The sequence below is a fragment of the Xyrauchen texanus genome, chromosome 19 (assembly GCF_025860055.1).
Source record: "Xyrauchen texanus isolate HMW12.3.18 chromosome 19, RBS_HiC_50CHRs, whole genome shotgun sequence".
Classification (NCBI taxonomy): Eukaryota; Metazoa; Chordata; class Actinopteri; order Cypriniformes; family Catostomidae; genus Xyrauchen; species Xyrauchen texanus.
Genome location: NC_068294.1, coordinates 19,882,013 through 19,904,605, shown reverse-complemented (window position 1 = coordinate 19,904,605; position 22,593 = coordinate 19,882,013). Strand labels below are relative to the sequence as shown.

At 36.2% G+C, this 22,593-nt stretch overlaps 1 protein-coding gene across 5 annotated transcripts in view; it reads right to left on the bottom strand.

The window, feature by feature from the left end:
• LOC127659387 (protein diaphanous homolog 2-like) overlaps window positions 1-22,593 on the bottom strand; it is a 609,426-nt gene that overhangs the window by 275,909 nt on the left and 310,924 nt on the right. For all 5 annotated transcript variants that reach the window (XM_052149176.1, XM_052149179.1, XM_052149180.1 and 2 more), the window contains one exon: window positions 4,249-4,347. In XM_052149176.1, coding sequence (XP_052005136.1) covers window positions 4,249-4,347 — 99 coding nt within the window. The remainder of the gene's footprint in view (window positions 1-4,248; window positions 4,348-22,593) is intronic.

Sequence of the window (22,593 nt, the reverse complement as noted above, 5' to 3'; positions counted from 1 at the left end):
TTTCGAATGTCAGGTGATGTTTCTTCAGTATTCATTTTCCTGTACCACCACGAACAGAGGTGGAATATAAAGCATTAGTATCAGTTGTCATTACTGATAGGACGGAGGACTAATTTATGCAGCTCTGATTGGCCATTGCCGTCTCATAATCAACAGAAATGTTAGTCATTGGTTAGAATACTCAACCGCTGCAAAAATACGTTGTGAATAGAACCATCGATGCAACAGGAGCAGAATTAAATTGAACGCTGTAATCATCAGTTTCCAATTGGCAGCCAACAGTGTTCTTCAAAAAGCCATACACTGAATAGTCACCAAAAAGGGCCTCTCACACTTTCCTTGTGAACAGAAAGCTACACACAACAGGTCTCCAGACTAACTTGTTTTACTAAGAGCACTGTAGCCCCTAACTGAAAATTTTAGGGGCATAGGCAGAAAATGTAGAGGCGCACACCTTAAATCGACCTGCAATTCTATTATTCATATTTTTGCCATTTTAACTATATTACTGATACATTCTTTGGTAATTAATACAGAAACTAATTAATAAATGCACAACATGCAGGTTTTCCCTGCATGTTGTGGCCACTTCTAGTGCAGTAGACACAGTTCATGGTGTTGGTGTTTTTGCAGGGTTTCTGCAGTTTCAAAGGAATTAAATGTAATTACTTTTTAAGGCCAAATAAAAGAAAAATGTAAGACCATTTTCACAATAATAATAATAATAATAATAAAAAAAAAAAAACACATTTAATAATTTTTTAGCTGGTAAATACAAAACCACTGAGACAACTTGGATGTCTCTGGACACATTTTTTATATTTTATTGTGCATTTGTGTTTATTTTTTTTAAACAAGTTAAAACAACATTAAATCTCTAAATTAATTAATTAAGAATGCATGTAGCCTAAAGTATGTTGCCAATATTGTGACCATTCTCTTTATTCACATGCTAAGAAAATTTTTAATTTTTACACTTTAAGAAAAACTTTTAGTCTCAGACACAATCAATGCATAATTGTATCATTCAATGTAAGTGAAAAGTGGCTGAAACGTCCTAATATCTCCTTTTGATATCAACTGAAATAACAAAGTTATACTGGTTTGCAACAGCATGAAGGTAAGTAAGTGATGACTATTTGAATTTTTGTGTGAAAATTCGAAATACAACAGTTACCTTAAAATTGGCCATTTAAAGATGACAATATGTATTGAAATGTTAACAGATTAAATTATGAAAGAGAATAAGGAAGCGCCAAGATTTGTAATACGTGAAAAGACCGAGCCAACCTTTTGCAAATTGTCCCGTTTGACAGTTTTGTTGATTACAAGCAGGAGCGAGAGACGCAAAATAACGGCATTTACGGTTGGGATTAACGGGTTTATGGAGGTTTATACGTGTAACATTGTAAATTCAGTAAACTGTGCTTCCCTGCACGTGCTCACACTAAACTCAACCGTCAGCTGCTAAATGCATGAGAGAGAGAGAGAGAGAGAGAGAGAGAGAGAGAGAGAGAGAGAGAGAGAGAGAGAGAGAGAGAGAGAGAGAGATGATTTTGACTCGTGCAGGTTTTAAGCATCTCCTCTATTCACGCCCCAAAATTTAAGACCTCAGCAAATTAAATTTAAGACTTCTTCAAATTAATTTAAGATATTAAGACTTTTTATGGCCTTACATTTAAATTCAATTTAACACTTTTTAAGGACACGCAGAAACCCTGTTTTAATAAATCTAAGCAAAATGCGACCATTTGGTCGCAGTCTGGGGACCTGCACAAGCTAAAATCATGTCTGTGTGATGGATGGGTCAGGCAATTTTTGATTTACATGGGTAAATCAACAAACTAGATAATTTATCTAACAAGCAGGCCAGTTTCCAGGGAGGTCTAAACAGCATATGATTTCCAACACAGAACATACGAGACTTCCTTTTTCCATGTTTTTTATATTATTTTGTCCCTTTGGCAACACCGTTCGATATATCAGAAAACCCTCCGCAATTTAGCATCGTCAATGTCTTGGCATGATGTCGCCAACATATGGTGCCTGTACCATTAAATCCCTGGGAGGAGTATTTTAAATTCCTCAGCATGCCTTTTTCGAAAGGCCAACTTCCTTTCATCAGAGTTGCTGCCACGCCCTAATGGCCAGCAACTCTGATGTGTGTGCAAACTTTCAAGAGTTTTCACGTATGTTATGTACCCCAAAAGTACTGAAAACCTTGAAAAGAAGAATTAATCCTTAGAAGAACAATAGGGCTCCGCATTTTCAGTGCTCGGGCCCTAATAAAAAAATTGATAGATAGATAACTAATGGATATTTTCGACTGTAACTTCATATCATTTGAATTCGACACTAATATGCCAACTTTTGCTTGGCCGTACCGCTGACATACCCAGTCTAAATGGTACAACATATCCCTAAACTTGACACATTTCTACTGTTGGCAATGCCATTTTCTCTGTAGGACATGGACCGGAGCATATTCAAAGATTCTCATGTTCATGCTGCGGGCAGTGAATAAATATTGTATCTCTATTTTTATGATATTATATCTCTATTATCTATGCTGAATCAACACTCAGATCAGGTATAAAATTAGTTCTTCATACGCAGTACTATAGCCAAACTCTGAGCTTCATCTTCCTCTATTTGCACATACAAATTGTATTGACGTATTCAATTGGAATCCTAGTACTCTTCCGGCTTAGATGAAAACAGGCACAGGTGGAACATACACTCGGGTGGCTGGTTATTTTAATGTTTGCCATGAATATTTCATGAAGTGAGATATTGTATATCTAAGGTGTTCTCCTCTTCAAGACAAAGATTTCCAAAGAGGAATAAAATTGCATTCTCATGCTGCTTTCATCAATCAGAGTCCAAAGAGTCACAGGCACTCTTGAGAACACAATGAATTCTCTGTCACACACACACACACACACACACACACACACACACACACACACACACACACACACAGGTTAGTGCAGCATTCAACATGAGGACTCTCCATAGACATAATGATTTTGATACTGTACGAACAGTATAAAATACAGATTATATCCCCTAAACCTAACACTCACAAAAAAACTTTCTGCATTTTTACATTTTCAATAAAACATTGTTTAGTATGTTTTTTAAGTGATTTAAAATATGGAGATACTACAAATGTTCTCATAAACCAAATTTTATTATAAAACCCTTGTTTTTACCAGTTTGTAACCCCCCAAAAAATGTCCTTGTAAACCACCCAAACATACACATACACATGTTGGTGCGGCTATCCTTATGAGGACTCTCCATAGACATAATGATTTTTATATTGTATGAACTATAGATTCTATCCCTTAACCCTACCCCTAAACCTAACCCTCAAAAAAACACTTTCTGCATTTTAATATTTTCAATAAAACATAGTTTAATATGTTTTTAAGTGATATGAATTATGGGGACACCAGAAATGTTCTCATCAATTTTATTCCCTAACTTGATAGTTAAATAGAAATTGTAATAATTAGTAGAAATGTGTTATAGAAATAGTAATAAATGACCTTTATATATAGTTATGTAATTCCATAGATGGAAATAACAAACAAAAAAAAAAACTAAAAGTTAGTTGGTTGTCAGAATGCTTTTAAAAGAGAAAATTGTTTCCTTTAAGTAGTGCGGAGGATAACCCCCACTGGAGGACAACAACATATGCTGGATGTTTATGCAATTAACTATTTGGTTCTGCTTGTGGTAAGAATAAAGCAAAAAGAAATGAAATGGCTTGTCCTATTCTCTTGTTATCCTAGTATGTGTTTATGGTACAATTGATATCAGACGTATTGGGTAGAATACATTATCAAAAAGCAGCACCCACAAAACCTGTTGCAGAAAAGCAAATACTCCCGAATGCTGCTTGACAATACAAAAGGATAAGAGGAATTTCAAAGATGCCATGTTATTTACGAACAAGCAAACAAACAAACAACAAATAACAAGAGAAAAGTGTCACTCAGTGCCTGACAACATTGTGGCTATAGATTCAGCAGCCGGAACTCTTTTCTGTATTAAACTCTAAAAGAAATATATATTTTTGGATCTGTTCTAGTATGGTGCAAGAATGTCTAGGCCTTCTTTAAAAAGAAATACATGATGAAAAAAACAATTCTAGAGACAAATAGTTTTTTGGAAGAAAGGTCTGGTGTCTCTTGGCTGGGTGTTAGGGGACACAGATGATGTGGAATGCTGATAACTTACACAGATTCTGGGCTGTCTTGGCATCCAGAATTCGCAGCTCTTTCGCTTTTTTCTTGAATTGTGTCATCCTGTCATCTGTTTTGTCCACGTCCTTTTTCACTGAAAAGAAAAGAGACAGAACCAGAGAGTGAGCATTAATTATCAAACCCACTAAATGCATCTGCTCACTACAAACAAGTCTTGTTTTCCAGTATAAATATCTAAAAACCATAAAAAATTTATAGAAAATAAATAAATAAAAAATGCATTTTTGTAAGAATAAACAAGTGGGGAAAAAAATGACAGTGCAGTAAGACAAAATACATTTATTTTCAAGACATATCCTCAGAAAGCATGTATACATATAGTCAGTATAGCTTCTTTTGTAAATTGAAATTGTTTTAAGTTTTTTTTATATATATATATATATGTGCCCTGCAAGTACAACAAAAAAAACAATTGAACACTTAAGAGCAATTTTTTTTTCTTTCTTTCTTTTTTTTCAGTGCTCAACAGTAACATTAATATTTACAGTCTCACGAAAACATGTAATAATTTGTATAATATGGTGAAATCACAAGATATTGTATGACATATCTAATTTGAAAAGGTATTGCAGGCATCAAATTTTAGCTAACCTCCTATCCAAAACTTCAGATAGGAAATGTCAGTTATGCAATACAAATGACTGATGTACTATATGTCAAAAACCTGTATTAGTTCCTCCTCAAGTTCAACACCCTGATGATCTTTCTTTTCTATGGTACACAACAGTGTTGCTCTATTAAACTCATGGTTAGATTCAGGGTTTGATTTAGGGTTTAGGAAAAAATATGATAACATTGTTAATAGGTTCATTTATTTTTCTCTATAGGAGTAAAACTATGATTATATTTCTCTATGAGCCAATGCATGATTTGATTTCTTATAATTTTGCCATTTTGTACTAACAATTAGAACTTATTTTGAGACTGGGTTAAACATTTGAGTTTAATTGTGTTTTAAAAATAGTAAGCAAATGGTCAGGACTTCAAGCATTATAAAACAAAAACAGCAGCACCAACTGTCATGACAAGAAACAGAATTAAAAATTCACAAAACCTAAACAATTTTTGTTTTAAAAAAATGGATTGTTCTATTTTGCATGCAGCCTTGATATACTGGCAACAAAAATCACAATAATGACTCCTGTGCTTTGGACCACACATTTTATGAGCTCCTCCTGTAGCAATAAAAATGACATATGTTGCTCTCAATAAGGTAATTCTACATATGGCACCTCAGTAACAGATCTAGGGTGAAAAGGATTAGGACAGGGAAACACTAGATCATGGCAGAGGTGTCATGATTAAACGGAGACACTGATGCATGTTAGACTTAATGTTTATAGTATATATATATATATATATATATATATATATATATATATATATATAGGAAATAAATGGAGGAAGAAAAAAGGAAGGCAGGAATAACCAATAGAGACAGACAGGTAAGTCAATGTGAGACATAGGGATAGAAAACAGACAGAGAGATAAACATATAGAGATACCGAGAGATCATGTGCTAATGTGACCATCAGCGCGTGGCTGCCACTTCGCTCACTATATTGGAGGAAGATTTTGCAGGCCTGCTATTGACAAACACAGGGCTCACTCTGTCAACGGCTCAGAGCCATGGAGATAATTGTGTTATTTCTGTAATCCTGAGGAGCAGCAGCCATGGTAGCTTGGAACAGCCCCAAACCAGCATTAGTGCTGTACATGTATGACCGGAATTCCAGGGACTGGCTCCCTTTGAGGCTTGCTCAGGGATGAAGACAGCCTCTCCCCAAGTGATGCGATGCGTCATTGAAATCCTCAGCTGAGCCATTGTCACAGTCAACTACCAACTATCTAAATTAGAGAGCAATCAATGCCATAGCTCTGGGATCCGCCGAGGGGGAGAGAGAATTTCTGGGAAGAATCCTTGGTTTGGCGGATTGCTTGTGGGAGTACGAGTGCACCTCAGTGCTAATCATCACAACTCTGCTATTTATTTAAGCCCAAGATGGAGGTCTCTAAGGAAATCTCAATTAAACAAGCCTCTCCCAAGGAATCTGGATATGTAAAGGAGCTACAAAAGCAGGAGCATCTCCTAAACAGGTGTATTTACTGCTGGCTATATGCCCTTGCTGTTGCGTCAACAGCACTTTGGTAAATATGTCTGTCTGGTTTGGGTTGGAAGTGATGGTGACTCCACTGAGAATGCTCAGATTGATCTTCTAAAAGTGTGTTAAAAAAACTCAGACTGAACTAATACCAATTAATTCAATTGTGCTAGCATCTTCCCACTACGTCAGGTGACAAACTAGAAGTAATTAAAGGGGTCATGACCTAAGGAATACAATTGTCCTTGATCTTTTAACATATAAAGGTCAAAACACCCTTTAAGTTTCAGAACTCAAAGCCTCCTCACTGCAAAAATAGCATTTGTTGAAACCAAGCCGCCAAAATAACTCAATCTCCACTTCATCCACATTGTGATGTCACACTGTGATAAAACTTTGTATCTGACTACCTCCCCAATAACACATCAACACCTACTTTACCTTATCACTTCCTCAGCCCACCCAGCAATGAGAGAGCAGGTCAGTCAAGAGCAGAAAGCCAATCAAAATAGTGGGCATTTATTAATTATTATTATTAAGTCTTCAAGGAGAAGCAGCACCAAAATTGAGCATTTCTGACAAAAGGTCAGAATGAGAGTGGAAAATGATTATGCTTTGCAGATACAATGCTGTTTTTTGGGGGGTAAAACAAAACTAAAAAATATTATAAGTGAAGAATAAGGGACATATTAAAATAATAATAAAAACTATAATAATAAAAGGCATGACATGACAACTTTAGTTAAATATCTCTCTCAAAAGTCTCACAAGCTGATAACAGTGCAACAGCCTAATGCTACGGTTTTAAGTTAAAATAAAAAATTTAGTTTCCCAGACCTGTAAAAAGCACTATTGTGAATGTATCTCAACAGATCTATTTAAGTAGCTTGTAGTACTTTTACTGTGCCATTTATTGCAACCTTTTCCCCTCTCAGCTAGTGGGGTGTCTCTGCTCTCATAGGGTGGGGTAGCTCAAATGTGTCACCATGATGAAATCATGAGTACATAACACACAGCGGTTGAATGGTGTGCAATCTGCCAGGCCTCATTGACTGGTAGACATGTTTCCACTCAACAGAGTGGCGGAAGTCCAGCTCGCTCAGTGCGTGTCCCATTAAAACAAAGCTTCAATATGGGAAACTTGAGGAATAGAAAAAAATAAAATATCAGGAAATGGGACTCCCAGAGGTTCCATGTTTTTAAGGGAAGGGGTAAAGGTGAGGGAGCAGCTTTTAGCCATATTGTAGGACTTAAGATCCCCTCATCACCGCCTTAGGCGCATTGTCACACCCTTCCACCAGCTGGCCCACCCACCTGGGTAGCCCACGCTCTCAGCATGATGCTCTCAACACATCCTCAGGCTCTTCAGCTGTTAGAGATCCACAGCCCAAAAGGCCTGCGTTTTCTTGTTCCGAGCAGTGCTGGATTAATATGAAATAGACACAGCTCAGTCCGAGTCAGCCCATCACTGCTTCCACTTATGGTGGAAATGGCAGTTTGGGCAGCTTAGTTTTGTCAGCTTGCTGATTTGTCAGCCCCACATATTTCCTTACTATTCAAAAATGTGTACAGAGGGTACAGGGCATTGCAGGCTTGCACTATTTTATAGTATTACAGGAAATGTGAACTTGCAGAACTATGTGACAGAAGAAAAGAAAAACACGTCACCAGGAATTAATTTGTATTTTGTTTATGCAAATCATTACTGCACAATTGGCTACAGCTTCTCCCTCTATCATCAAGGACGATGGGAAGACTTCAGCCCGAGAAAAAATTGCATGCAAGGCAAACAAGGCAAAATTCAAAATAGCCAAGTGAGCTAAGCCTCTTGATTTACCCAATATAAAGTGCTTAGAAAACTCACACAGGCAAACGGTAGAGAGGAGAACATTTTCTCAAAGAGGCTAAAACTGCTCTTCATGTTCTTCCAATTATCACTTTAGAACTATCAAGGGTGGCAAGAGAATGTCACACTGGGACTTGCTGTATTTGCTTATGCAGTTAAGGTCAATCAAAAATTGATTTTATGAGGTGCAACACACTCTTATAAAAATGGGTCATTATAGTGACTTTTTGCCAAAACCACCAATATATCATCCTTGGTCTGTTTCTTGCACCCCCAAACATCACCCTTAGTCTGCCACTCTGATGCTGTATTCAACTCATTTATTTGAGGCTTTGTGATGAATTTGTGTGAGGAACAGATCAAATGTATGTCTTTATTAAATGATCATGGTCTTGTTTTTCCATAACACTCAAATCCTGACGACTCACACCAATTAAAAATTTAAATCAGTGATTTTGTCAGTGATTTCAAATGCCATAGGCTTTCGCTTGTCTTGACCAATTTCGACACTGAATGAAATGTCACTGGTTCCACGGAGGTGTAAGATTTTCAGCAAATAAAACCTTAGTTTTCCCTCTATTCCTCACTTGCAGCTATTGTATAGTTTCAGAAGATTTGAAATGCGAGTCATTTTGTTTGTACATTTTTCAATTTATTATTATGATTGTACCTTAATCTGCTTGTTAACACTTTTATAATGAGAACTGGTTAGATTTAGGTGTAGGGATGGGGTGCCTTCAGTTCGACACTCCCACCACCCGCTGTTCCGTGTGCTTTTAGAGAGGATTGTTGTACACAACAAACTATAATAATTACAATTCATTCAACGGTGCTGCGGCATCTCCTCAATAAAATAAAAGTTATGGGTCAAAAGCCCCATTGTGTTTCTGGCTGCCATACATGTCAATATAATTTTTGGTGAGCATATGCAAAATACTTGTAAAGGGGAATAAGGTGTATGCTTGCATATGCCCTAGAATACACTTCTGGATAAATTACACCAAGAAACAAAGATCTATTAAGTGCTTTTCTTAGACACAAAGTGCCAGAGAAATAAAGTTTTATTTGGATGCGGATAAAACCTTTCCTGCGCCTCGCAACTTTATCTTACAAGAGCACAGACCTAGTCCACCTACTGTGAAACCTATACAGATGGGTCGTTAACATTCTTTATAGAAAACCACATTTATACAAAGAAATTAAGATGATACGACATAAATAACATATGAATGAAGCAAAGCCTTTATCATTTAGTAAGGAAAATGTATACATTATTTAATAGGAGGGATAGTTAGCTATTACAGAGAAAGAAGCAGCTAGGTGGTTTTTTGGTTGCTTGAGAAAGGACCGATTATTTGTGGGGTGTTTTAATGTAATAGAAATAGCAGTATTTCAGAGTGATGCCTTAATAATGTGATCCATTAAAAGAAAAACAAAAAGCTGAGAGATATTCAGGGAAAAGGAAGTTGCACAATATTAGTAAAGCACTAGCCTGGATAAGATTGTCTATGCCAACATAACCACATGCATGTGCGTTGAGTCCACACACATTGTAATACATAGGGATGAGAGAATAGTTTTTGGCGGCAACAGGGGCCCAAAGCAAAGGGTGAAATTTAAAAGCAATAATAGCACTTACAATAAGAAAAGAGATTAAAAAAAGCAACCGAAAAATCACTGAAGTTCACACAAGCCCTTTCTCTGATTTTTGGACAGAGGGAAGCCCATGGGAGCTCCTCGATTCCAAAAGATCTCCACATGTGGGTGTAGAGTTTGTTTACAGGACCAAAACACTTCTGCTGGGAGCCTTCCATGTGATTTATCCCCCCAGGCAATCAAAGCCTTGAGCATTAGCAAGTTAAACACTAACACATGTTCGCATCCGGAGTGAAATGATTCACCCAAGAGAAGTCACAGAGATGTAAAGCTAAATATGCTGAGCGGAAGACTGAAAACACTGATAACCGGTCCTCTTAAAACATGCTCAATGTCCCGGCAACACAAGAGCAAAGCAGACCATGCAAAGTTTGACTTTCCACTGGGATATACATTCTGAGAATGTGCAGTCTGACTGGAATAATCCGACTCATCTTCTACCTCTGCAAAATGATTATCCGAACCTTGAATATTGCCAATGTGATGAAATCAAGCCTGAGTGTAATATTAACAGTAATATTTTACAGTGATTTGATTTGTAATCTATATCCCCGCCAATATACAAGACCCCCCCAAATATGAAACACGTTTGAGGTTTGAAAACACTATACTCTTGTGAAAAAATAATATACTTCAACACACTTTATTTGTGGGTACTTAAGTATACAAAGTGTATTTTTAGCAGGCTATAAATTGATATACTTAAAGTCCGATAAATTGGAACAACTAATTTTGTACTTCATGCAATTTAGTTTGCTCAAAGCAGTGCTGTGGTGCAACTAAAGATGTGTTAAGTATTCTTAGTTGCACTAAAATTGAACTATTTCAAGAATACTTTTGTACACTTTAAATATCCTTGAATGTCTATACTGAAATACAGTGAATAGATTGTATAATGTATTTTAGTGAAATTACAATTGCATCGCCATTACACTGTAAGAGTGTTGGACATACATAAACTGATAATTCTGAATTTAAGCTGGCTTTAATATATATGTACTTCTGACACTAGCATTAATAGTATTTTAGCATGGGTATAACTGGGAAGAAAGTCTGGGGACCAAACAGTGTGAGTCTTAAACCACTGTTAATCAACAATGAAAACACTGAAGATTTGTACTAATACTTTACTGATTCACACAGGATTACACTCAAAGCGGCACTAATCTCACCCTAGGTAACTAAAATAAACCCCTTTTCATAACATAAAACAACATATTTAACATTAAGCTGTACATATCTATAACCCCATTTACTTTTAAATATTTAATAAAACTGCCAAACAGTACCCAAATCCTACACACACCTACCTCATTATTTATGCAAACAAAGCAGCCAATAGCAAGTCCCCAAGCAGAAACACCAACAGACATTACAGTAAATTCCTGGAATTGACTTTAATCATATGCAGTTTTAACACCTGACATTTTATTACAATAGCACAAAGAAAAGTAAAAAGAATGCAGATGTCTGATTGGTCCATCTTATCACTGATCTACAAAGGCCCCTGTCCAACAGTGGCTAACTTGCCAGAAATGTATAAATGTGGATGAGTGCGCGCTGGCTAACTAGCTGCCACTGACATGCTGTGTTATTTGTAGACGAGTGTAGAACCATAAGGAGATGCTCCATAATCCACTATTATACGTCCAGATATGTGTGTAGATAGTTATAACTTACATGATATGACTTGTGTGATAGTTGTAGAATGACCATATGCTGTTTGCCGAATGTTAACAAGCGAATGAACAGTTTTAAATGCTCTGTTGGTTTGAGCTTCTTCTTATTTCAAGAGGGAAATTTGTCTTAATTCAAAGTAAGTCAAGATTGAGCAGACAAGCAGCATTAGACAAAGTAGGTTAATAAACAACTATTGTTTTGTACCCTATTATTGGGGATGAGGAAATTACTTTAACCCTTAACTCTTCAAGTCACACAATATTGAATGCAATATGCTGCTTTAAAAATGGAATAAAACACAGGGTATAAAGTACTTCTGTAACACTGTTGAATGCAGACACAAACAACAAAAGACTGTCTGCTTGAGACTTGAATAGATACATAAAAAGGAGCCCGTACACAAGAACATGCAGTTTAACCAATTCAGTGACCCAGTGGTATCATAATCATTGGCTTAACAGACATGTTAATGGCTTTTGTTGAATATAAATAAATAAATAATAAGCTGTGTGAACTGAAAATAATGAAAAGCACACAGTCTTTCTCACTCAATCTATCATTTCTAAATGAAAAGGTTTCCATCATTAGTTACCTATAAGACATCCAGTTTATAAGCTATATATGTGTTCTCTGTTAATATGATAACAGGATGTTGAAATGCAAATAAAATATGCACTCTTAATAGTTATCAGAACAAATATGGCATCATTTAAAGTATACAGTGTATATTAGGATATATTAAGTCATATTTCTTTTCTCTTTTTTTTTTGTGCTTGAAGAACATTATTATAACCGTTGCTTTTAACACTGTTCAAACAAGTTGTGGATGGAATCAAACACCTAGCCAGTGTACTTTCTTAAAGTGCACTATATTTGAACTTAATGTATACTTCTCCTAAGGGCATTTGTAACTAAACTATACTACTTCACAATTCATTTGTAGTGATTAAAGTTTATCTGTGTGCATTTGAAGAAAGCATGAAATAAGTGTCATTATATGGTACTTTCAATTAGTACCTAGACATTTTAATGTATTTGTAGTATACTTATCATGAAATAAATATATTTTAAATACAATTTGGCATATTCATTTTTCACTAGGATTTTACCAGAGAATTCCAGCAGTGACTAATTCCTGTCAGTGACCAGGGCTACAAAGAGGTCTCTTTCGCAACCCTGCAACCAATTTATTGCCATGATATAAAACCCACCCCACTACACTTCACACCATCTAGCCTCTTAAATGCATGTTCACAATCTCAAAAAGCAACCCTTTAGATACAAACCTGACACTTTTTTAACAGTCTTTCATCGTGGTGAACTCTTATTGATCGGAGAAGGGCAATCAATAAGGAAAAAAACACACACACACACAAATTTAATCTGAGCAGAGCATAACAAAGATTCTTGGAACAAGACAAGTGCTTAATGGACAGTACAAATTTGGGGTGGAGATTTTGTTGTAGGCGAGTAGGGCTTGGAAATTAGTGTCCAAGGATATTCCTCGAGAGCAATCAATTATTAGTGACACAATTTGTGCTGTTCTTGTTCAAGTACTTGAACAAGCAGAGAGTTTGTTGATGTTGAGACAAAACATGAGCCATAAATACAAGGGAAGCTGTCTGAATGAGTATAATTCAGCCTCTCTCTGACAGCTTTCTGATGTCAGGATATTAGGAGGCTTCTCTCCTGTAATGAATTACCCCTTTACTCAGTCTTTCAGAGTGCTTGGGAGCTCAGGCAAAACTGGCTCAGCTCAAGGTGAATCGAATTGAAAAACAGCTGGGGGATAAGGCTGTGCTCCCATCCATGCAATTATCATCATCTCTAATGATAACAGGGGGAAGGGGGAAGGTTAGTGGTAATTATTATTGTGATGGGGCAGCAGGTAAGTCTTGATTCCCTTTGTGTACAGCATGATGCACCTTTGAGACTTTGAAAGCATGGCAAGATTCATGGGTCTCTAATGCACTCCAGATTTTCACCCTGGGAATTTCTGAAAGCCAGTGGAGACTAAGTGAAGAAGAGGCTAAAAAGGTCTTAGCCTGACCCAATAACCAGTGCCTCCTTAATAGTTTCATTTTGTGTGAGAAACACAGTTCAAATTGTGAAGCTAACAGCTGGACTTGGACAAGAACTCAGGGGGATAGCTATGTCCTGTTCCTCTTCCTCATACAAGACAATATTTGTTTAAAGTAACTTCTGTTTCGTGTTAACAACATTTCATGTAGTCAAAAGCTGTCTAGAAGGTAAGATTTGTGGGAATAGAGAAATGACCAAAACAATGGGCGTTGTAAAGCATCCAATGGATTTAGACTAATTATAGCAAAAAAGCAAGTCCACACCCAGAAAATAATTTGTATTAAGTTTTAAAGGGACTGAGGCATAGGCTGCATCTGAATCATTTTAAAAGTATGTACTCCATCTGATGAGGAACACACTTCTCAGTCTTTAAAAACTATTTTATTTAGGCATTAAGATGAGTGCCGAACATACTGCATTTAATTAATTGCGGGCATTGTTCCGTGACCCGAATATACAACGTTGTAACAAGAACCACACAAATAATTTACACTGGTTTTATTAAATATGAAAAATTTAACCACAAGGAAAGGCTATATATACTACATATACCAAGAAAGTTGAAAATAGACACAAAATTATTATTATTATTATTATTATTATTATTATTTTTTTTTTAATTCATCATTTTGAATGTAACATCTCCTGAGCTCCCATAGGATTACAGGACATTACATTTTCCAGTGGGTGCACACCGTAGAGTCTCGGCAAATGTAGTGGGTCATTAGGGTAGTTTTCGCCTACTGTTTGTTGAATACTGAGGATTTGGACATAATACTCAATTGATATACTGCTTTTGCCATTCAATATATAGGGACATATGCATATTTGGATGCAGGTATAGACAGCACTAACAGCTCCCTTTTATAGAACGGCTCTGCTGCAAGTGAAGTTGATAATAGGTTATCTTTCGTATTAAATTCACACAATCATATTTGTGTGAAATGAAAACCGGAGTCTATGAAAGACGATGGACTGCAGTGACATTCTGCATTATCATAAGGTCATTTGTGAGAATCCATATCACCTGGATTTAATAGAGGAGGTGCCCCTGTGGGATAATAAAATGAAAATAATGAGCGAGATAAATACACTATGTCTTACAGATAGATGGTCTGTACATGAATGGGTTGTAGTTCTAAGCTGTGGTATTGCAGAACCAAAGTCCAACCATCTCTTTAATTTCTGGGTAGGCAGCTCAAGAGCACAAAGAGTGTGGGAAGAGTCATTCCTAAGGGCTGTTAACTGGCCACAGAGGGCTTTACAGCCATGACCTCAGGATTCAAGTCCACAGCCTGTGCACTTCAAAAGGAGAAGTTGGTTTAAAGGCTTGTTTGACACATTACAGTTAAACTGGCAAACTGACTTGCCTCCACTAAGACTAAGTACTGAAAGCTCAACCCTGAGGCTCAAAAACAGAGAGAATATGTAAGTATATGACCCACAAATTATCAATTTATTGTGTCGAAAAAGGCAGTATCCTAAACATTATGGAACCTCGTATTTGATTGATTTGGAATGCTCGATAGGCAGCAACCTAGCATGCCTCACAAATAATGCACAAAAAGACTCAACTTGCAGTTTATTTCAATAGTTTGAGGTTAGCACATTGCTAGCCTATTGGATATTCACACCATTTTGGTGTTTGTCCGCACTGTTTTTCAAATGTTTTCCTATGTAAACATACATATAAATGACATCTTTGACATTTGGTACATATCGCGGTCTTGTTTTTTTAAACTGTTAAGGACAGCTACGTTTTAATATTTAACGGTTGTTGGGTTATTTTTCTTTTTCTTTAACCGTTTTCTTTCTTTCTCTTTTAAAAGTTTATTTATTTATTTATTCAAAATATGGATGGGTATTACTGTTTTCATCTTGAACGTTAGCCGATAAGTTGATCCAATTTGCCTGCCATGGCGTGAAGAGGGCTTTTGAAATGATTCACGTGTTGTGTGTTCAAGTGTCAAGGTTTGCCTGAAGGATAACAATAAAAAGAATAAATACAAATACTTTTCCTTCAAGGCAGCTTGGCATTACTCTTGTTAGTGAGAGACATTTTTATCTGCTGCAATCAAATCCACAGCAGGTATGAACACTGTAATTGTAAATTTCCACAAAACCACCAAAGGCAGCTGCCGCTGAAATTCATGTGTTGCCACATTTCATATACCTATGGATCCCCTTGTCATTGGCAAACAATTCTAGACAGGCATTGAGTGTCTGGCTCAGGTTTACGTGTGTGTATGTGAGAGAAAAGGTTTTCATACTTCTCTCCATGTCACATTTTGTTGACAGTTTTTACCCAATATGAACAGGTGATATGGACATACCAAAGAAATCAGCCTGAGTAAAAGAGACATTGAGAATGGGTCATGATTAGTGATGTTGAACAGTTTATCTATATATATTTGGAAACCATTACTTTAAGATGATGCTTTAGCATGAGGACAGTGCACTGTGTTTTAGCTGTTAAAGAGTTTGCACAGTAAACCCTCTCAGACAACTCGTGTCTTCAAATTATTTACCTTTACAGCACCACCACTACAATACCAATACACATTTAGATGGATGTCTTTGGCCATTGTGTCATGTCTTGCGCTGTTTTTGAGCATTCTGCCATGAGAATTGTTTCTAAGATGGTGTGGCAAATTGAAATAGTAAAACTTTTAAAAAAGTTTCTCAAGACACTGACGTTCCAATGTCTAGCTGTTTTTGAACACGTGAACAAAACGTAAATATCCCCATTATAAAAATGTAAAATTGGGGTCAGGTGAACCCGGAACCAGCATAATTATAATGATCTTTTAGTCTATCATGCAACCCACCAACAAGTCAGTTTTGAAAATGCACTTCACTAGGAGAGACACAAAGACACACCCTTCATACTCATTTCACCTCATTGATAAAACCAGGTTGATTATGAATATATGTGTTCATCTGTCTCATTATTTGAAGCAGATCAAAGAGCTAGGACAGTTGTGAGGTGATCCGGGGAGAGGAAGTAGAAGATGAGGGCAGAAGAAACATTTTCATCTGAGGAAGAGCCAGGGATTGCAGCCCCTGGAATGCAGAAGAGCAGCTTGTTTTTTTTGAAAGCCCTCCATTGGCTAGGCCTTACCCTGCATGGGATGACCCTGATCCAGATGCTTAGGGTGGACAGAGGAGCAGAGTTCTCTAGCTTTCTCTCTTTCCATGACTCTCTATTTCTCCATTTTCCCTCTTTTCATCTAAACCTACTAGCTAGCCAAGCACTGGGTCTTTTCATCACAAACCACCCAACTTGGACAACTTTCCCACTGGTTCCATGGAAACTCTTTCCTGCCATGATGACTATTGACAAGAGGAAAACAAAAATTGTATGGACACTTGCATGATGATAAACAGGAAGTTGCGAGACCCTAAAGCATCGGTAAGCATAGCTTTGGCAAGCCACACTTTCCTAACAGCCAATTAATTCTGATCTGCCAACCTAAAAAGCAGGGCCCCTCTGTTACATCCTTTAAGCTCCATCTTTGATTACACCACTTTATGTTTGCTTTAATGACAAAAGCTAGTCAAGCATAATGAGTTATAATAATAGAGTGTGGCAAGTACATCCATTCTGTTAGTGGCTGTGCAGCAGGGCTTTGTGTGGTCTCTCAGGTTTGTCTCAGATAGTGATTACTAGGCTGGCATGACTATAAACTAAAAGCTCTGACCTGTTTTGCTTTGGAATTAGACTGTCCATGCACGCCTCTTCCAAATTGTGTGCTCTCCCACTACCCAGGCTGGCTAGATTACGAGTAGGGCTGAAACAATTAGTCAACATTATCGTCAACAATAACACATTTTCGACAAAAATGTTCGTTGTCGAAAAGTTGTCTGATTTAATTTGACCCATCATGAGATCTTTTGAAACGCTAATGATCATGTAGCAGAGCAGCACTTCAGCTCGCACTTGATTGAGGAGAGGAAGAAAGGACAGCTCACAGTCCAGACGCAATCCAAACATTCCAAACAGATTAAGGTGATGTAGATCGCAGAGTATCATAATACAGTATCAGTAAATGCAGACGCAGTGTCGTCGTGAAATAAAGCGGAGCCGTAACTGGTGTTCCGCTTGAGCAAAACTATCAAATATAACTATATTTATCTAAAAAGACAACACTGCAACATTATATACTGTATTTAATGTATCCTTTATTAAAGTTCAAATAATAAGGAAGCGGGCTGTATAAATTTGCACAAACTCCAAAACCGGCATTTTTCTGTGTGGTCATAGCAGCTTATATGTGTCGCGTGAAAAACAGCGCAAAATAATTTCAAACTTCTCCCGGTTGATACATTGTCTCGCGCGCAGACGCTCATCACTGGGGCACGGTTGCTGCAGCTAGATTTTGTTTATAGTGATTGCTCGCGACATAGTGAATTATAATATGAGTGTCATTGTGTGCATCTTATGGTGAAGAAAACCGGGGATTTATTTATTTATTTATTTATTTATTTGGGTCCCCATTAGCTTCCACAATGTGGTTGCTAGTCTTCCTGTGGCCCATAAAAGTACTGAAACATATGTACAGTTAAAATACACAAATATAACATACATAAATATAACATTCATATAACATTACCGCATGTATACATTTATCCACATATACACATTCACACTCATACAGCATTTGACAATATCAGTACCTATAAACAGTCACAAATTAACTGATGTAATACTATTAATTGTAATCAGTTTTAGAGTCTTACAGCATTTGACAATATCAGAACCTATAAACAGTCACAAATTAACTGATGTAATACTATTAATTGTAATCTGTTTTAGAGTCTTTTTAAAATTACATATGTTGGATATATGCCTTGGTTTTTAAATCCAATTTATTCCAAGCAGATGACGATCTAACTAATACTGTTCTTGCCATACAATTGGACCTTGAAGATGGAACCACTAACACACCTGAGCTCACCTGACGCGTAACATGTCCGTGACAATACCCACTAAAAACCAACTTATCTACAAAAGATTTTGGATTGTTTTTAAATAGAGCATTATGCATATAACAGAGAAGACTTATATTAAGTTTGTCCTCCACCTTTAGCCAGCCCAAACAGGTGTGCATTTTATCCACACTAGAGCTGAAAAAGAGCAACCAAGGGCTACTCTTGCGGCTCTATTCTGAACGATTTGTAATTTTTTCAGATGTCCCTGTGCAGCACTGGACCAGATTACTGGGCAGTACCCCAGATGTGACAGAACTAAAGACTGGACAACTATTTTCATAACTACTAGTGGACAATATACTGAACATCTTCTGGAAAAAGCAATGCCTTTAGCCATTTTTGACACAATATGATCAATCTGATCAGCCCAGGAGAGCTGACTATCCAGCTTAACACCCAATAGTTTAGTCTGACTCACCTGCTCTACCACAGATGTATCAACAATTAGATTTAAGTTGCAAGGCTTGCCAAGCATACGTTTAGTACCAAAGACTATACATTTAGTTTTAGATATGTTGAGAACTAATTTATTAAGTTTAACCCAATTTATAATGGCATTAAGTTCATTCTGCAAGGTGCAACTTATGCCATTTATTGTAGATGCTGCGTAAAACATTGTAGCATCGTCTGCATAAAGTACAACATCTGCTCTTGAAACAGCAAGTGACATATCATTAACAAACACTGAAAACAACAATGGACCCAAACAACTGCCCTGAGGCAGTTGCCCACATGACAATTGCTTACAATCAGAAAAGCTCCCAACGCAGCTCTATAAAGAAGAAAGAGTTCGTTTTTTGTGAGTTAAAGATGGATCGAAATCAAGTGAACAAAAAGTTAATGGGTGTAGTTTTAGTCCATAATACAATGCAAAAAAAATCTTTTTTGTTTGTTTTCCAAAATAAAAATATTTACATTTTCTTTAGTAGCTATGCTGCAGAAGAACAAATTGTTATCTGCAAATTTTGAATATAATATCTTATTAATTTTAATATTTCAATATTTTAAAATATCGAAAAATTATTCAAACAAGACACATTTAACTGAGAAGCAACATATAAGATATTCAGACTAGCTTATAGAGCAAATATCTTGAATATGAGTGTATTTTTCTTTACTATATTTTTGTTTTAATTCAGCTCTTTTAGAGGTATTTTAAAAGATAATTTTGTCCTCTTTATTGTTAGTAAGCACATTTAATACAACATTTTAAGCCGAGGCACAAGCTGAATAGTCGGTTAAGAGCTAATGATTAATCTTTGCAATAATCGCCCGAATAGTTGAATAATCAAAAATGCACAAAGATGTCAGAGTCTGTAAATCTCTCTCTTTGTCCCACTGCAGTCACCAGTCGGCCTGTATCCCTCTCTGAGGCTTGATTAGCCTGATTAGGGGCCAGGTGTGTGGAATCACGACACGGCCCCGCCCTCTGCCCTGTCACAAGGCTTATTACATTCTGATGTTATTCTCTTGGTAAAAAAGTAGTCTGATAGCACACAGAAATATCATGCACAATGTTCCTTGGTATTTTTACAGTAGTCATGAAAGGTCAACAATTTCAGGAGAAATCAAACTTGTACTTCTTACTTTATAAAAGCAACTAGATTTTGGGGTATTTTCTGAAGATAATGTAAGAGGTGCTTCACTGTGTTAAGGTTGATTGCAAGAGTGTTATTACACTGTTACTAAGGTGTTATGATTAGCTTTGAGCACATCATTATTCAGTTGGTATGTTTATTTGGGCGGCTGCTTACCATTCCCCCCAGTCTCTACGATATTTCCATTCCTAGTTAAGACTGTTTAGAAATAAGAAGAAATAAGAGTGCATCTCTTCTTAAAAAGCCACACAATTTGAGTTTTCAAATCATGGAAAATATTTAGCAAAACTAACTATGCACCACAGTTGAAAACTTAAGGTCAGAGGTTTGTTCAAATAACTAATCCTAATTATTAAATAAGTATTAAGATATTTTTATTTCTTTGTTTATTGTGTAACACTAAAAAACTATTACATAAAAACACAAAAAATGCTTTTGTGGTGCTGGTAGTAGTGGCTTTGTAGATCAAATAGTGGAGCATGTTTATAGGTAAACAAATCTTTAAACAACATCAAATTACAGCCAGACCTTTACGAGCAAGCCTTTGGGTCACTGAGTTCCTGCAGAGGAAATTTAGCTATTGACTCAGCTCAGGAAACAATTCAACCCAAACAGATCATGGAATCACACAGAATTCTTTAAAGGAAGTCAGAATCAATAGAGGATAAGAGTGGCCATGATAAAGCCGTGGTGGACTAAGTTGTGACTCTGTGATCTAGCCAGATCTTTGCTCTCAATCAAAGCCAGACTAAATGAAATGTGAATCAAAGCATTGAAAGTCCTAGACTGCAAAGACAGCATTTATAATCAGACGAATGTGTGATTATCACTTATTCATGTTTTTCTTTTTATTTAATTTTTTACATTTGGCCCAAAACAATGACATCTCCTTCTAAGGGTAAGTTCATATCAAACGGTTCTTAACCCATATGTGATATCCAGCGTTATCATAAGTACTTACATCTTAACTTGTGTCAAAGGAGTAAGAGCCTTATTAAGGACAGAAAAATCATTCTGTTCTGTGGCTCAGAGCTGACCAAAGACCAAAGTCCTATGAGGTGTTTGAAGCTTTTCCAGGAGCTTTTATCATAAATTCACAGGGCTGAAGTATAACTGGAAATGAGTTAGGGTATGTATTAGGGGTGTGCAGCGAAGCCATTATCTGTATTTGTATCTGTTCATATGACAAAATTATCCGTATCTGTATTCGGATAGAGGCAGGTGTGGGTGGGGCTTAAACCAGAAGCATGTTAAAACTAAATGAAATGCCCATTTTAAAGTGTTACTCTTAATTTTTAATATTTTAATGAAATTTGCCTTGTATATGTATTTTCAAATTAATTCATTATTATTATTATTATTATTATACAATTATTATTTTATTATTTTCTTTTTTTTCTTACCAGATGAAGCTGAATTTGTAGGCTACATTAACTGTGGAATATATTGTGGCTTCTCCTGGTATTTCAGATATTAATATATGCAGGAAACAAAAAATTTATTTGTCTGTGCAAATATTACAACATTATTCTGGAGGCAAGAGTTGTCAAGCAAAATGTGAAATGTCAAGCACACATGTTGCGGTGAATAATACATTTAAATTAAAATATTAAAAGAAATTAGAATAAATTGATATAGCTTACAAACAGGTGAAAGTCCTGAAAGTCTATCAGGATTGTTTACAATATGACACCATTATTTAGTTGAATAATAATAATAATACTGTTAAATTTATACAACGCATTTTCAAAGCTCAAGAACAATTAACATTCTCAAATTCAGTACAGTTTAAAGAAGAAGAAAAAAGATTGTGCATGTTGCGGTTTCTTCGTTTTACATAAGGAGGAATATTGCAAAGAGATGAATACTTTATGAAGCATTTAAACCTTTATGGAGCATTTGAACTTTTTTTTCGGAATAAAGTCTTAATCGGTTAATTACCTTAACTGCTGATGTGGATATAAATGTGGCCAACTTTAAGAGATGGAAGACAAGCTCCAACGTTAAATCACTTCAGGTCAGTTATTTAACATCGTGCTCCGGTTTAGGCTATAAATAAAACAGAGAATCATGTTTGAATCATGTGAAATATTAACAGACATTTCAAGAAGTGGAAAGTGTACATGATGTCATACTCAATTAATGTTACACTTGACAAGCTCCAGACACGCACACTTAACAGAGACCGCAAACGGAGATAAAACTGCACCCATCCGATCATTCATACGGTTTACACTTTAGAAATATTGGAATTACAGATTCATAAATTTGTTGTAATTTTGGATATGTTTATTTAAAAAGTCGCTTTATCCTTGAGCTTTTTGGATAATCAGTCGGAAAATATTTTTTAAATATTATTTGGA